This window comes from Dipteris shenzhenensis, chromosome 7 (assembly GCF_047967505.1).
Source record: "Dipteris shenzhenensis isolate YYH24624 ecotype China chromosome 7, Dip_SZ_1.0, whole genome shotgun sequence".
Classification (NCBI taxonomy): domain Eukaryota; kingdom Viridiplantae; phylum Streptophyta; class Polypodiopsida; order Gleicheniales; family Dipteridaceae; genus Dipteris; species Dipteris shenzhenensis.
In genome coordinates, this window is record NC_141602.1 from 35,802,812 (window position 1) to 35,819,059 (window position 16,248).

Consider the following 16,248-nt stretch of genomic DNA (forward strand, 5'->3'; position numbering starts at 1 on the left):
GCCTCCTTCCCCCTATAAATAGAGCCAATGTGCTCTTGTATTTTAACATTTGGTGGTGCAGTTCAGCCACTGTCTGTACAGTTCACAGGCACGCTTGTGGTTTGGAGTCTTCTGAGGTGCAGATTTCAGCCTTGGAGTTGATCTTCCAGTTTGGTTTTTCACAGTAGTAAAGAGCAGAGTTTTTTCCAGCACTTGTCCTTGCGATCAATTGCAGTTTGCTGCGCAGTAATATTCTCTCTCTAAACACTGTTCTCTCTCTCTAGACGTTTTGTTTGCAATCTCTCACGCTATCTCCCACTGTGCAATCTAACAAGTTCCTCTCACCTTGCATGTATTTATAAGCATTCCTCCCACAATTGCACATGTTTCATTATATAGCCCGTGGATGCATTTGTCAATATACTACTGTGCACATGTGGATTCTCTGTTTGAGTGCACTCTTTGGTGCATCTCTCTCTCTCTCTCTCTCTCTCTCTGTGACAGGAGCACGCTAGGTGCCACTACTGCATTTTTGAGAGGATGCTGTTTCGACATAGATCTTGCTGATGCTGACATGTCACGAGTGTCTGCTGATAGACGGGCCCCTATCACTTCTTAGGGACATGCACTATTGGATCTAGGTATGGCACACGATCTCGTTATCTATAATGGTCTTGAGCGATGGCCCTCCTCCAGCGGCTTTACTTGCTTTTCGCATGGAGGGGGGTCTAGCATAGTTGATTATATCTTGGGATCCCCTGCCTTCACATCACACATCACAGACTTCTCCATTTCACTGTTGGAGAGGTCACCTCCCCATCTGTAAGCCCCCAAATGAGGAGAGCGTGGGGGAGGGAGACCTAGGGCAGGATGTGCCCAAAGAGAGATTACCTGGATGTGTGGATCTGCGACAGATCTGGAGCATTCATGCTTGGTGGGGTGTCCCAGGTAAAAGGCGTGATGACATCAGCAATGTACGGAACAGTACGGCGCTGCATACGTGGCTGGAGAGAGCCTGGCAGAGGGCAGAACCAGCAGGGAGAACAGGCGCTGACATGGCAGGGGATGGGGCAGCACATGGCAGCCCATATGGAGGGCTGGTTGGGCTGGGCAAAGCCAGCAAACCAGGCCCTATCTAGGGCTGGCCAAGGGCTCAGCCCCTGCATAGAATCATGGGCCAGCAAGCCCTGGAAAAGGGAGCCCAAGAGGGCGATTTTGTGGGGCCAGTAAAGGGCCCTATTGGGGCTGGTTGGGCTGAGCCAACCAGGTCGGTTGGGCCAGCCAACCTGGTCTGTCCAGTCGGCCCAGATTGGGACAGACTGGTCGGTTTTCTCAGCAGGCCTTAGGGCCTATATAAGGAGAGGCTCTTGGCCTCATTCATTATCCAGCATAGCCAGCAGTTCCAGGGCAGAAAGGAGCAGCAGGGAGCCTACTCTCTAGGCCTATCTACAGGAGGTGAGAGAGTGCAACAAGTGCTGCAGACTTAGCCAGGAAGAGGCTGGACCTTGGCTGTCTTCTAGGGCAGCAAGGTGCTGAGATCATCATCTTCTGGAGCATCCATTCACAAGCAGGTTGGAGCAGTGGAACAGTTATCTTGGAGCCTACATTCAAGAGGACCAAGGGGACCTGTGTGCTGCAGACAAAGCTTGGCAGGGGCTGCCCACCTAGGCTGATTCACAGGCAGTAAGGTGGAGAAGAACACACCCGACTCGAGTCTAGAGATAGCTGGCAGATAGGAGAAGGACCTTGTGGTTAGATCAGAGGACCACACCATTGGTGGGACTCTGGATCTATCTCTTTTGTATTGTGTCCATAGTTTTGGACGGAAATATATAAGTTTTGGTGTCTTCTATATCTAGCTGGTTCATTGTCTATTGATGAGTCTGCACATCTATGTGATGCACATTAAGGAAAGAAGTTTGTGATTCCACACCTACACCACACTGTGTGAGCTCCTGGGCATTACTATCCATCTTCCGTTGTGCGTACCCTCTGTTGGGTCATTTCTAACATGGTATCAGAGCCCAAGTAGGAGGCTCACAGGTGTGGGTGCCTGAAGGCAGGGACCTTGCTGAAGGACGACCCTGATTGAGAAGCTCTTGGGAATCGACTTTCACGATTGGAGGATTGTGCCCTTGCGAGAAGGAGGGTAACTCAGGTTCAGTCAGGTGCGTTTAAAGTTTGCGGTCCAGGTTATCTGGAGATGTACTTTTGTTGCAGACCTTGCCAAAGGAAGGACGGGTTGAAACAGATCCTCAGAGCATGGTCCTTGGAAGACTCCAGGTTGTTCCACTCATTATGAGGGGGACAACTGGAAGATCGTGACGGCTGGATTGCTCGAGTTCGAAGGCAGGAATGTGACGGAAGATGGTGGTGCCAGGAGGTGCTACCAGAGATGGATTTGTGTACCAGGATGGTGTACGGAAGCGGAACCGGACCTAGTGGAGCAGGAGCCACTGGATGAAAAGCCAGGAAAATATTTTGAGACCGAAAGGTTCCAGAGGACTACGACCAAGGAGTTACTGGAGCATCTTCATCGACGTGTTGGCATTGGGCCGAGATGTGTCGGTGAGAGGGGGTGTTGGAAAGGTCACCTCCCCATCTGTAAGCCCCCAAATGAGGAGAGCGTAGGGGAGGGAGACCTAGGGCAGGATGTGCCCAAAGAGAGATTACCTGGATGTGTGGATCTGGAGCATTCATGGTTGGCGGGGTGTCCCAGGTAAAAGGCGTGATGACATCAGCAATGTACGGAACAGTACGGCACTGCATACGTGGCTGGAGAGAGCCTGGCAGAGGGCAGAACCAGCAGGGAGAACAGGCGCTGACATGGCAGGGGATGGGGCAGCACATGGCAGCCCATATGGAGGGCTGGTTGGGCTGGGCAAAGCCAGCCAACCAGGCCCTATCTAGGGCTGACCAAGGGCTCAGCCCCTGTATAGAATCGTGGGCCAGCAAGCCCTGGAAAAGAGAGCCCAGGAGGGCGATTTTGTGGGGCCAGTAAAGGGCCCTATTGGGGCTGGTTGGGCTGAGCCAACCAGGTCGGCTGGGCCAGCCAACCTGGTCTGTCCAGTCGGCCCAGATTGGGACAGACTGGTCGGTTTTCTCAGCAGGCCTTAGGGCCTCTATAAGGAGAGGCTCTTGGCCTCATTCATTATGCAGCATAGCCAGCAGTTCCAGGACAGAAAGGAGCAGCAGGGAGCCTACTCTCTAGGCCTATCTACAGGAGGTGAGAGAGTGCAACAAGTGCTGCAGACTTAGCCAGGAAGAGGCTGGACCTTGGCTGTCTTCTAGGGCAGCAAGGTGCTGAGATCATCATCTTCTGGAGCAGCCATTCACAAGCAGGTTGGAGCAGTGGAACAGTTATCTTGGAGCCTACATTCAGGAGGACCAAGGGGACATGTGTGCTGCAGTCAAAGCTTGGCAGGGGCTGCCCACCTAGGCTGATTCACAAGCAGTAAGGTGGAGAAGAAGACACCGGACTCGAGTCTAGAGATAGCCGGCAAATAGGAGAAGGACCTTGTGGTTAGATCAGAGGACCACACCATTGGTGGGACTCTGGATCTATCTCTTTTGTATTGTGTCCATAGTTTTGGACGGAAATATATAAGTTTTGGTGTCTTCTATATCTAGCTGGTTCATTGTCTATTGATGAGTCTGTACATCTATGTGATGCACACTAAGAAGTTTGTGATTCCACACCTACACCACACTGTGTGAGCTCCTGGGCATTACTATCAGTTTTCCGCTATGCGTACCCTCTATTGGGTCATTTCTAACATTCACCACCACCACTTGGGGCTGATCACACATATCTCTTCTTCAATATCACCACTTCCTGCCTTGCTCTACCACTCACCACACCACCCACCTACACTACATATCATGACATACACGTTGACCACGGCCTCTCACCCATATACTCTATACGGCTCTACACTCTACTCACCTATATTGACCATATACCCCTCCTAGAGGACAGGGATGCGTTGATTAGCCGATCACTGCACGAAGCTGCCCTTCATGCCTTCCCGTATGCCACACTTTCTAACCGTCCACCGCCTTTAGGGTCCATGTGAACTAGACACGTTATGCGGGTGTTGCCATCTAGTTCGCCAAAAGAAACGAAACTTTGTCCGCCAAAACGAGGATGAATTACTGAACATTCTTTTCAGTAATAATTCCAAAGCCTTCTAGCGATGAACGATAGTCCCCGTCACCACTCACAGACACTCAAGTTTGGCACAACTACGCCTGCACACTTTATGATATCCCTGACCAGTCCACACCTGATCTCTCGCACACACCTCGACCTACCTATTGCACTCTCTTCACTAAGGAAGGCATCAAAGATGCGGTCATGAAGCTTCATAATGGTTGAGCGAAGGTTCGTGAGGGATTATGCACCGAGTTTGTTGCATATGGGATTAATATCCTTGCCCCTATCCTTGCAAAGCTATTTAATGAGGCAGTCTCGGCTTCCCACGCACTTGGACCCTCAACACTATCACACCTATGCACAAGGCAGGGGATTCCATGGATGCAAGCAACTACAGGACCATTATGATCGGGCATGTCATGTCCAAGATATATGCTTCGGTGCTAGATATGGAGGTCCGTCGCTATGCAGAGATGCAGGGACTTAGAGAAGATGGACATGCATGATTTCGATGTGACCACGAGACCATGGATCATATCCTATCACTTAGGAGTGTCATAGAGGGGCCAGGAACGGGGACGGAGGGTATATTGCCGCTTTGTGGATTTCTGCAAAGCCTTCGATACAGTGTCTCAAGCACACCTCATCAGGCAGTTACAAGAGCTGGGCATGGGCCAGGCTTGTCATGGCACTTTATGAGAGGGTTTTTGGCAGGGTTCAAATGGGGGGAGGATGGACAGATGAGATCCTGAGCACCATTGGGGTCAAACAAGGTGGTCCACCCTCATTGACCTTGTTTGACCTCTACATAGACGAGCTTGAGTCTTTTATGAGGACACTAGGAGGTGATGGTTGCTCTCTTGCCGGTTATTTGATCTAGATCCTTTTGTACGCTGATGATGTGGTGCTCCTATCCTCATCCACTGAGGGGCTCCAGAGACATCTAGATGCACTACTGACTTTTTACGAGTCTCATGACTTGAAGGTCAAGCTGGGTAAAACCAAGGTTATGATTTTCAACACCTCGAGAGCAGTTGCGCACAAAGAGTAGTTTACTTTTGACGGGGCACCAGTTGAGATCGTTTAATCATACACATATTTGGTTCTGTTTTTAGGACCTATCTTCACGATGAGATCGGCGATGCAGGCACGTCTGAGTAGAGGTTATGCCTCCCATAGACCTTTTGGTCTCCAGTGGACGTTAATAGACTTTCTCTCTCTCTCTCTCTCTCTCTCCCCCTCCTATGGACTGCAATTTGGCTATTATTTGCCAGACCAGTTTTAGCTGTCTATAATCTAGAGTTGCATGTCATATGCTGATAGCTCAGGTTTCTTTGCATTTTTAAGAAAATGCAAGCATGAGCATAATAAGTAATTTATTCCATGCAAAACAAATTATAACAGAGGTGGGAGAGTGAGAACTCTAACCCTGGCCTCTACAATATGAATAAACAAACACAGGGTGGTCTATAATGCCACATCATCTTAAGTGGAGTAAAATAGAAAGACAAGGAACAATCTGAGGTCGAATGCTATCATTCTCTTGAGCAGCTGCAAAGGTCCTAGTACATCTATCCTACTGACTCTGGATAGTAAAAATGAGATCAGACCAAATGTGGAAGCCAGTGTATAAACAACTATGGATGTGTGTCCACTAATCTGCCATAAACTTATGTTGGAAACTGCCTACCAAACCGAGCCCACTTGTGAAGAAGGTAGTGGGTGCTGAGCTGGAATGGGAACTAAGAACAAATCCTCTCCATGGTGCTAAGATCTGTAGGGCCATGCCCGTAATGCTGCTGCATGAAGAAGGCATGTCCACCTTCTTGAGAGCAAAAGCACAAAACCCTCTGCCCCAAAGAGATGTCAGATTGAAGGACTTAGAGGTGATGTATGAGACAATACTTCTGTACTAGTTTGGTAGATTTTCTGTAGTTTTCAGCTTTTGTTTCACCTCAGATTCTTGCCTTTAAGTATATCGAGAGAACACATTAAAATCAATTGAAAATAGCAACTGCAATTTAGTTCAGCAATGAGCAGCAGGATGGAAACTTTGAACATCAAGCTTTAAACTGTGGACATGGAAGCGTTCTCTTGTCAATGTTTGGCAGGCATGCTTTCAGAAGAGTTTGGTTCCTGCAGGCCTAGGAAAGCCGCTCGGGGCAGATTTGGTTTATGTGAGCAGGTTTTTAAAGGGATTACGTCTGGAATAGGGGCTGGATGCTAAGAATACCTAGAGCTAGGCTTATAAATACAAGCAGGGGCTTTAGTTCATGGGTGTCTTGGGAGGAGGAGTTCCGATATACCATAGGACTGTTGGCCCAAGGAACAGTAGGCTGGTGGAAGGGGTTGATAGGGTTGAAGGAGAAGGAAGTCGAGAAAGGAAGAAAGTGTAAGAAGCAAGGTAAGAGAAGGAGATGGAAGGGAGGTACAAGAATGAAGATTATATTGCAGCAAACTAAGGTACAATGGCAGAAGCACGACTTCCAAGCACATGTACAAGTTTGAGTTATTAGATCTGATGTGACATCTCCCTTATTTATAGGGAGAGATGTTACAAGATATTTTCATAGATAGATTTAGATAGATCTATATGCTACAAATCATCTTTACAAGTGCTAGTAGATTCTACATACAAAGTATCTAGATATTACATTGAAAATATCTCTTTGAAGTTTCTGGAAACTTTCTGCAAGCTTCTAGAATATTCCGTGAACTTCTAGAGCTTCTAGAACATTCTACAATGACTTCTAAATATTTAGATAAGTGTTCACATGGAACACCCAAATAGTTATATCTAACATTCCCCCCTTTGGGTTTACATGTGACACATCATCTAAATATTTTCCCCCCTTGATGTGTTACATGGGGAATGAGGAAGTAATCCCAATGCTGAACAAAGGATTTGAAAATGTTCCCGGGAGAGTGCCTTAGTAAAGATATCTGCAACATTGTCATAAGTAGAGCAATATTGTAGATGTATATCCTGTGCTTGTACTCATTCTCGAACAGAGTGATAATGAATTTCAATATGCTTGGTTCGATCATGGAAGACATGATTCTTTCCAATGGCGATGGCACTCTGATTATCACTATATATTGTAGTAGGTGCTGATGCAGATAGATGGAGATCTTGCAATAGTTGGCAAAGCCAGATTGCCTCCATAGTAGTTGTAAAAATGGCCTTGTATTCTGTTTCACATGTAGAAGTGGCAATGGTGGGTTGTTTCTTACTTAGCCAAGAAATGCAGTAGTGGCCAAGAAAGAAACAATTGCCACTAGTAGACTAATGTGTATCAACATGTCCTGCCCAATCAGAATCACTGTAGGCACGTAACTCAAGGGGGACTACCCTGCGGATAGAAGAGTCCATAGTTGATGGTGCCATTTGAGATAGCGGAATATTCTCTCGACGGCCTTCCAATAATGTGTTCCCGGAGTTTGCATGAACCTGCTACAGATTGAGACAACATGCAGAATGTGAGGACAAGTGTGACATAGATAAAGTAGTGAACCAATGGGAAAGCCTAGAATTAACTTCAAGAGGAGTGGCCAACGGCTTGACATTATCCATATAAACTTGTTGAGAATATTTTGAATATGCTTAGCTTGAACAAGATATAGACCTCCATCCGTTTGAATGAACTGAATACGAAGATAGTAATGGAGCTGTCCAAGATCAGAGATTTCAAAAGTATGTTGGAGATCGTGCTAAAATCAGCATTGATCTTTTGGTCATTACCTATGAATCGTGATGAGAATGTCATCCACATAAAGAACTACAATGATGGTTGAGTCCTTGTGTTTGAGTGTGGATTCAGTATGGCTATTTGGAAATCCCTTTGACATAAAGTACTAATGGATATTATAATACGAAGCACGGGGAGCTTGCTTGAGACCATATAATGCCTTCTGGAGACGACATACCAAATGTTCCTTACCTGGAACTTCAAATCCGGGTGGCTATTTGACATAAACCTTCTCAGTGAGATCTCCCCAGACATTATGAGCGGCTAAGGCAGCCACATATGGAATAATAGTCATGTTAAAGATAGTGTAAATTGCACTATCCACATAGGGCATAGGGGCAAACCCTAACCCTAACCCTAAGGGATTCACATGCATATCTTCATGTTCATTGTCAATACACCTAGTGTACAGGTAGCTATATCGTGTGCACTCCTCTCGCTCTCCCTCTCTCACTTCCACTATCATCATGGTATTAGAGCCGATGGTGCTCCTACTCCCTTCATGAGTGTCAAGCCCTCCTTGCGAGGCATCCTCTGTGAGAGATTTTCGTCAGAGAGAGTGAAAGCCCTTGTTCCGTCAAGGCATGCTACACTAGCTCCAAATATGATATGACCAAACCTTGATTTTACCAGCAATTCCAACTGTCTCTATGTCTAGTTTGATTTTGATAGTGTAACGCATCTCAAACTCCACAATCTCCTCTTCACTTTCCTATTGGTTTAACATTATATCTAATGGACTACACACTCGGGTTACTACATACTCCATTGCAAGCATCCTATTGATTCTTGATTGTATCTCATTATCTATATATCAAGCTGGATGCAAATTCTTAAGACACACCCACTTATTTGCCATGTGGACTTTGCAGCCATGTCATCAGTCTCTTTGTGCTACCACATCAACAGTGGCTTCCAATTGCTATGTTTCACACAATCATCATTCGATCGACCAGTCTTCGATCCAGGTGGACTTGACTTTTTGCATATTTCCTTCCTCTTTCTTTCAACCTATATTTTGGGTTTTATTCCCAAAGGCGAAGGATGACCCACAACTTAAGAGGGGGAAATCCACGATATGTACATGACCACATAAGTTGTACTCATTGTACATGCTTCTGCTACATAGTCACTATGCTCACATATGTACATACTACTCTGATTTCTTTTTAGTTTTGGATGCCAGCATATGCACCAAACGAAATCCACAAACAGGTCTTGTACATGCACCCTCTACTTATCCAGTGTAATTTAAGAGGGAGTGTTAAAGATAGTGTAAATTGCACTATCCACATAGGGCATAGGGGCAAACCCTAACCCTAACCCTAACCCTAAGGGATTCACATGTATATCTTCATGTTCATTGTCAAAACAGTGTGTACAGGTAGCTATATCATGTGCACTCCTCTCTCTCTCCCCCTCTCACTTTTGCTATCAAGTCATCCATGAAGTGGGAGCAAAGGTCTCATTATAGTCAATGCCTTTCTGTTGTGCGAATCCCTTTGCAACTAAACAGGCCTTGTATTTGTCAATATTTCCATCAGCTTTAGCCTTAATATTAAATATCCATTTAGTACCAATGGCCCTTTTGGTATGTGGCAGCTTAACTAAGTCCTAAGTGTTATACTCCAATTGAGATAACATGACCTCGGAAGGGTGAAGTATGAGCCATTCCTCTACCACGGGGTGTTGCTCTTCCCCTTCCTCTTGACATCTAACCACGTCCTCTTTGAGGAAACTCATTTTTATCCATAGTGTTTTGGTGGGCATATGAGGCTTTTCCACGGCCTCTTGGGGGTCCACTTGCCCTCTAAAATTACCTCTTCCACCCCGATGATAAAATAAATTGTCTCTTCCACTATCTGTGGAGGCTTTGAGCCCCCAAGCTTCACCTCTTCCATCATGAATAATGCAACTAGCTCCTCAAAATCAGGCATAGGGCCATGCACAGAAATAGAAGTATCCAATGATTTATATTGAGGGCCTAAACAATTCAAGATGATTGACACCAAATTGTCATCTTCCACATTGTAATTTATGGTGGCTAAGTCTTCCATAATTTGACTTATGATTTATCTCAGCCACATAGTCCGTGATGCTGCTTTTGGAAGAGGCTGTTCTACAACAACCCTAAGATGACCCAAAAATGCAAGTGCAGCTCCAAACTAGGTCGAAACAGCCTCCAAAAGCCTCGAAGTCTGCAACAAATGCCCACAAGTGGTCGGTTCTGCTGTAGCAGCGTGGAAACCCTAAAATCGGTGATGGAAAGGCTTCAAATCAGTTCATGTGCAAGCGCACGTGGCTGCAGGGTACCGACCAGCAAGAAATGGAGGCGGCTGGCTGTAGAAATGAACACAAAAGGGTTGCAAGGAGAGGCGGAAAAGAGTACAGTAGGATATGGAGAAAGAGGCAAAATGAGGCGGCTGAGGTAGAAGACCTAAATGGGTAGAGAAGGCTGAAAGGAGGAGGTAGAATGAGGGAAAACTGAGGCGGCTACAAGAGGGAGGAGCTTGTAAAGAATTAGGGCAGAGATGACATGGCAGGACTGCTATGGCAGATTAACCTGGCTCTGATACCATGTTAGAAACATGGTGTGAGTGAGAGAGAGAGAGAGAGAGGCTAGGGAGTGAAGAAGTGGTACGCAAATGTAGAATCCATGAAGGCTTTCATTCATTCATCATCACTAAATGAGACAAGTGAAGTAAAGCCTTATAGGCTACACGCTCACACACTTGCACCAAGTGCATATGGGATAAGTCCCTTAGTGACATGTGGCACTCACACATGACTCACACTAGTACTAGATCTCCTAGTACTACACACCAAACATCACATCAACACGCTCTTTGGCTATGATATTTCCATCACCTGGCTGTCTTACAGGACCAAATATGAGGGATAATTGTCCTTTTAATGGTCAAGGAGATAATGGCCATGGCTTGAGCATCTCTAGCTTTCCACTGGAAATATTCCAGATGCTCTCTAGCAGAGGGGTCTTGAAGAAGATTAGGGGCACGATCACGGCCCTTAACAATATCCCAAAGTCTTTTAGCTACAACGATATTTTAAACCGAAAAACTCTAAATGGAATAATTTGGCCCTTCTAGTTTATCCTCCTTGTTGATGAAATTCAAAGACTCAGATTGTTCCAGAAAATATGGAAGGGGTACCTTAGTAGAGATAGAACTCCCTTGGAGGCAGACTCCTTAAGTGGCAAACTCCCTCGAAAGACTTCCTTAATAGCATACTTCTTAGTATAACAAGCTCCTTTGGAAGGATCAACCTTCGAAAAACTGCATTGATAACAAACCCCTTGCTGTTTGCGCCCATATGTTGAAAAACAAACCGGGAGAAGATACACATGTATATGCAGTAAATGACGACCAGGTGAGTGGCTAGTCTGGTGCTAGTGGAGTTGCGTGTGTTGGTCTCGGGCTACTGGTGGGCTGCACGAAGTGGCAGCAAGTAGGTGCGATAGGTACAATAACACCTCTATTGACGGCAATTTGCTAGCGACTGACATGCATGCAAGGTATCTAGCACAACAGGGCAGCCAACAGATGGTGATGAGCGGATGTAGCTGGTTATAGCACTGCAGTTGCATGGTGTAGGGTGAAGAGCAGGAAGTTTGATGAAGTCCAGTAATGAACTAAGCTATGGCGGACATGATAAGGCTCTGATACCAATATTAGGGTTGAAGGAGTAGGTAGAGAAAGGAAGGAACCGTAAGAAGCAAGGTAGGAGAGGGAGATGGAAAGGAGATGGAAGGGAGGTACAAGAATGAAGATTGTATTGCAGCAAACTAAGGTACAATGGTAGAGGCACGCGTACATGTACAAGTCTGAGTTATTACTTGATGTGACATCTCCCTTATTTATGTTACAAGATATTTTCATAGATAGATCTATGTTCTACAAAAGCCCGACCCCCATTGTGTAGCTGCGTCGCCCTCGACCCCCGCCGCGCCCCCGCCAGCGTTGGCGCCTCGGGCTCCCACATCAGGTCGAGACCTTGTCGCGTGCCCGACCCCTCGAGTTGGTGTGTCCTCACGAACCCCATCGTGCCCCCAAGCACCGCCGTCATCCTGATGCCTTGCGCATCCGAACCCTGTCCTGACCCCCCTCGTTCCCCTCGGCCCCCCAATCTCCTGTGTCGGTCCTGATCCCCGTCGCACCCTCAGCGCCTCGGGCACCCGCACCATCCCGACCCCCGACCCCCCGCGCACACGCGCCACTCCTAGACTACATACAAAGTATCTAGATATCTTTGTAAAGTTCTAGAAACTTTTTGGAAGCTTCTAGAATATTCCGGGAACTTCTAGAACTTTCTAGAACATTTTAGAACTACAAAAATGACTTGTAAATATTTAGATATGTGTTCAGATGGACCACCAAAATAGTTATATCTAATAGGGGCGTGTGGTATAAGACACATGTCTAGACCTCAAGCTTGGGGGTGGCTTAGGGTTTGGAACCTATGCCTAGTTGGTGAGCTTGCTAGGCCAACCCTAAAGGCTTTGTTGTGGATTTCATTCTATAGGTCAGCAGATTTTTTACTCAAGGTTAGTATTCAAGGCCTTAACATTGGTATCAGCATGAGCCTTAAGATGTGTTAGAATCTTACTTGATCAAAACATTTTTCCTTGAAGAGTTTGACTTTTGTTGAGGGTGAAAGCTAGTGTAGTGCTTGTGTCTGGGCTTTCAGACATGATAAGCTATTATTGCGGGAATAGGAGGTCACCCTTGTAGTTGAATTAGAAGTGGATCAAGGATCAGAACTCCAACGCATAGACACAAAGAAGCAATTTGCAGAATTTAAGTATTTGTTAATGCTACAATCTTGGATTCAGCTTTGGACACACAAGTATGTTTCTCTGATGAGATTCCTTTTCTCTCAATGTTGAATTTGTTAATATGATAAGGGACATTCATCCTCGTGCAATCTGCACTTTAGAGCAAGCCCATGTTTCATGGACACAGGCAGTGTGTTTAGGCTGCTGCACCGCCAGCAGTAGATTCTCCAGAGGATCCAAAAACTTACCAATTTAAACTGTCATAATGGCTCATTCCAAACCACAAGTCAATGCAATAATTGTCTATAAAACAAAAAAAATTGTGACTGTTATATGGTGTTTATTAATTACATTCTTTTCCATTCTCAATTTCCTACAGGATCTTGAATTGATTTGTATTTGGCATACATTTTTTTCTTCTGTCTGGCTGCAGAGAGATAACAACTGCACAGCCACTGCAACAGAAAGAGAGCAGGATATTGATGGAGAGGATGGTGATGATGAAAATACTGATGATGAAATTTCTGTAGTTCATTCTGAAGTTACAAATGAGGTGTGGCTCTAACTATCTAAACTCTAGAAGCACTGGATTGGCTCTGCTATTGTTATGGCATTGCTTGGGCCGTGATAAGGTCATGCTGAGCAGTGACCTGTTCGATCATTGATTAGTTGCTATCAATGTGTGAATGAATGTAACATTGAAGCACAAACACATCGACTTGAGTCTGCGATTGATCTCTGGGGCCTTGCTATAAGCCTAGTACAAAGGGCTTTTAACAGATACAAGCTCATTTATGAATTCAGGGATATGCATGCATTTATGTATCTGTATACAATAATCTACACCAACATTGTGAATGATGAAGTCAGTGGAGTTATAATATCCAGCCTTCTATACATAAGGGAGTTGTTGATAGTTTGTAATCTTGCATGTCCTTCATAAGTTTACAATGTATTGGTTGGCATTGACACGTTGGGTGTGGGCATGTTCTTGGATGATTTAGGAAAACCCTACTTGCACCCTAATTCTGTGATCGTAAGTATCAATTTTTTATGCAGACTTTATTGGCTCAAAACTTTGTCCAAATCACTGAACTGTTGTCTATTTTTGCATGTAAAATCTTCATATCTCGAAGGACTATTATGAGGCTTTAGAAGTATTGAACCAGCATGAGTTTATTGCCAAAGCAACATCACCAGAGGAGCTAGAAATTCTTGCTGAAAGAGCCGAAAGTACCCAGGAGCCTCCAGAGGAAGGTGACTTGTCAGTTGATGCAGATAACTTATCTGAAGTTGAAGGAGAGGAGTATGAGCATCCTCCTAGGACTAGGTTGAGCTTCCGTGCCATTTCTTATGATGTTAACATTTGTTCAAGCACTTGAGTCTTCTTATTGAAAGTACTTTTTAACAGGGGTCATTTGCAACATTGAATTTAAAGGCTCTCTCCATATAGATATAGACTTAACAGGTGCATTGGGGCTAAAGAACATTAGAAAGTCTTTCTCTTGTCTTATTGAATTTAGCAACAAAGAAAGGAAAAGGAAGGTATTGTGAGCAAGCATTTTCTTTGAAAAGATTGCGACTGTGGGGTCAATGAAACTTTTGAAGGGGAAAGCAAAATTATGTATGTGAAGACAAATATAGCAGTTAATGGTTTTATACCAGGAGAACCTGAGTGGAGAAAGGCAATATACATCTTGGGATTGACGCACCAAATTGAGGAGTTACATATGGAGTTGGGTACTAAAATGCTACTGGTTGAATGTTCTCCTCTAGTTATATTATAGGGGCTAGAGGTTTTAAGAGTTAGTATTCCAGCAGATATGTGGGATGAAACAGAAAATATTCAAAGAGCTTACAAAGTTGTACTGAGTGTTAAAGAGATATGACATTATTCCATTCTCATGGCTGAGACAATGATAGTTTAGTTGGGGCGTTTTGGGATGTAGAAGTTTGTGATCTATGTCCATAAAGATGATTAAATGCTTGAGCATAGATTGGCAGGTGAGCTTCAAGATATAAAGACAAACAGAGTGAAAGTTTAGAGTGGGTGGGCCACAGGACAGAAAGAAATGGATTGGCTTCCACAGAAAGGGGACATGCATGCTAGAAATTCCATAGGGAGGGGACATGTACCATCACTTTTGGAGTCGTCGTCATCTTGCTCATCATCATCCTTCCATTCAATGTTGGGCAAGCCTGCTTTGATCTTTGTCAATATTTCACTATGTGTGTCCTCTTTGAACCAATCTTTTGGGAGTCCCCCTAGAGAGAGAGAGAGAGAGAGAGAGAGAGAGATTAACATCTTTAGAAGCCCTCATGGGACTACGAGACAACGTACTACAAAAAAAAGCGTCACTACTACATCTATGAGACTCAGAGATTCGAGGAGTGCACATGGCAACTCAGCTTGAGATTATTTAGTTCTCGTCTAAGTCCTAGTACTGTATCAAAAATGGTAATCTCTAATTAGTGCAATCCCATCTCGGTAGACTACCCACTTTCCTGCTTTCTAGCTTCTTTCACCTTTACAAGTTCAATGGTTCTTTGCTTGAGCTCTGTCGGAGTGAGTTCCTCAGATATCCATATCTTCATGTCTTTCAGCTTGTGTGTTTGTCGGAGAATCTTGGTCCTGGCTGCCTTATCACTGAGAGTGATCTGTATTTGTGTTCACTTCGGCTCAATATTCAAGATAGCATCTGGATCCCATTGCACTTGTGGTATCTTCTCTTTTAGGCAATCGATCTTATCTGCTGTGAATTCCTTTGTGTCAAGGCAACCTTTTGGTAGCCCCTCCACACGTAAGATCTGCTTGTTGGATTCTCTGTTTTGCTGCTCTTTCACTTCCCTGTATAGATCAGCTTTGTTCACTTTACTGTTTACGTCTGCTATCATCTCTTGTTTCATAGATCTCAAGTGCGTACTAACCATTTCCTGCACCTTAGAAACTAACTCTGGTGTTGGGGGAGATGTATTACACTTGGTGCAGCACCTCCTTGATGACCTCTTGCTTTCCATTCCCCTCCATATCGTGGACCTTCCTTTCCAAAGCCGCAAGCTGAAGTTTGAGTTCGCAGACTTCAAGTTCTAGGTGATATATGCGCTCTTGTGGATCAGGGGTCTTCATTGTGTGATAGGTTTTCGCATATGGGATGGGAGTTGGGGTAAAACCTACAACAAATGAGTACAGGGGCTTCAAGGGCCTCACGGGGGTGGCGGGGATGAAAGCCTTGGGCTTGTGTACCTTGGGAGTCTCCGTGTTGGCTTGTGCAAATCAGAAAGACCCCTCTCCTACAAGTTAGCCCCCGAGATGGGCTGGGGGGTTTCAGCCCACCGGAGTCCCTTCACTCGCCTCTTGTGCTGCTTCTGACTAGAGAGGCCTGAGTGAAAAAAAGGGGCTGAGAGAGCTTTGGCGACAACAATGACCTGAGCCCCTCCCTTGTTTAGACGAGTGTTCTGTTCTCTTTGAGACGAGAGAGGGAGATTCTAAGTCAAGATACTAATAACTCATTAATTGATTGATCTAAACAAAGATATCAGACCCTCTACCTGCGAGTTCCCCCCCCCCCCCC

At 45.2% G+C, this 16,248-nt stretch overlaps 1 protein-coding gene across 2 annotated transcripts in view; it reads left to right on the plus strand.

The window, feature by feature from the left end:
• The window catches only part of LOC147900278 (uncharacterized), a 37,314-nt gene that overhangs the window by 4,633 nt on the left and 16,433 nt on the right, over window positions 1-16,248 (plus strand). For both annotated transcript variants that reach the window (XM_087376831.1, XM_087376832.1), the window contains exons 7-8: window positions 13,110-13,229; window positions 13,813-14,006. In XM_087376831.1, the coding sequence (XP_087232957.1) occupies window positions 13,110-13,229; window positions 13,813-14,006 (314 nt within the window). The remainder of the gene's footprint in view (window positions 1-13,109; window positions 13,230-13,812; window positions 14,007-16,248) is intronic.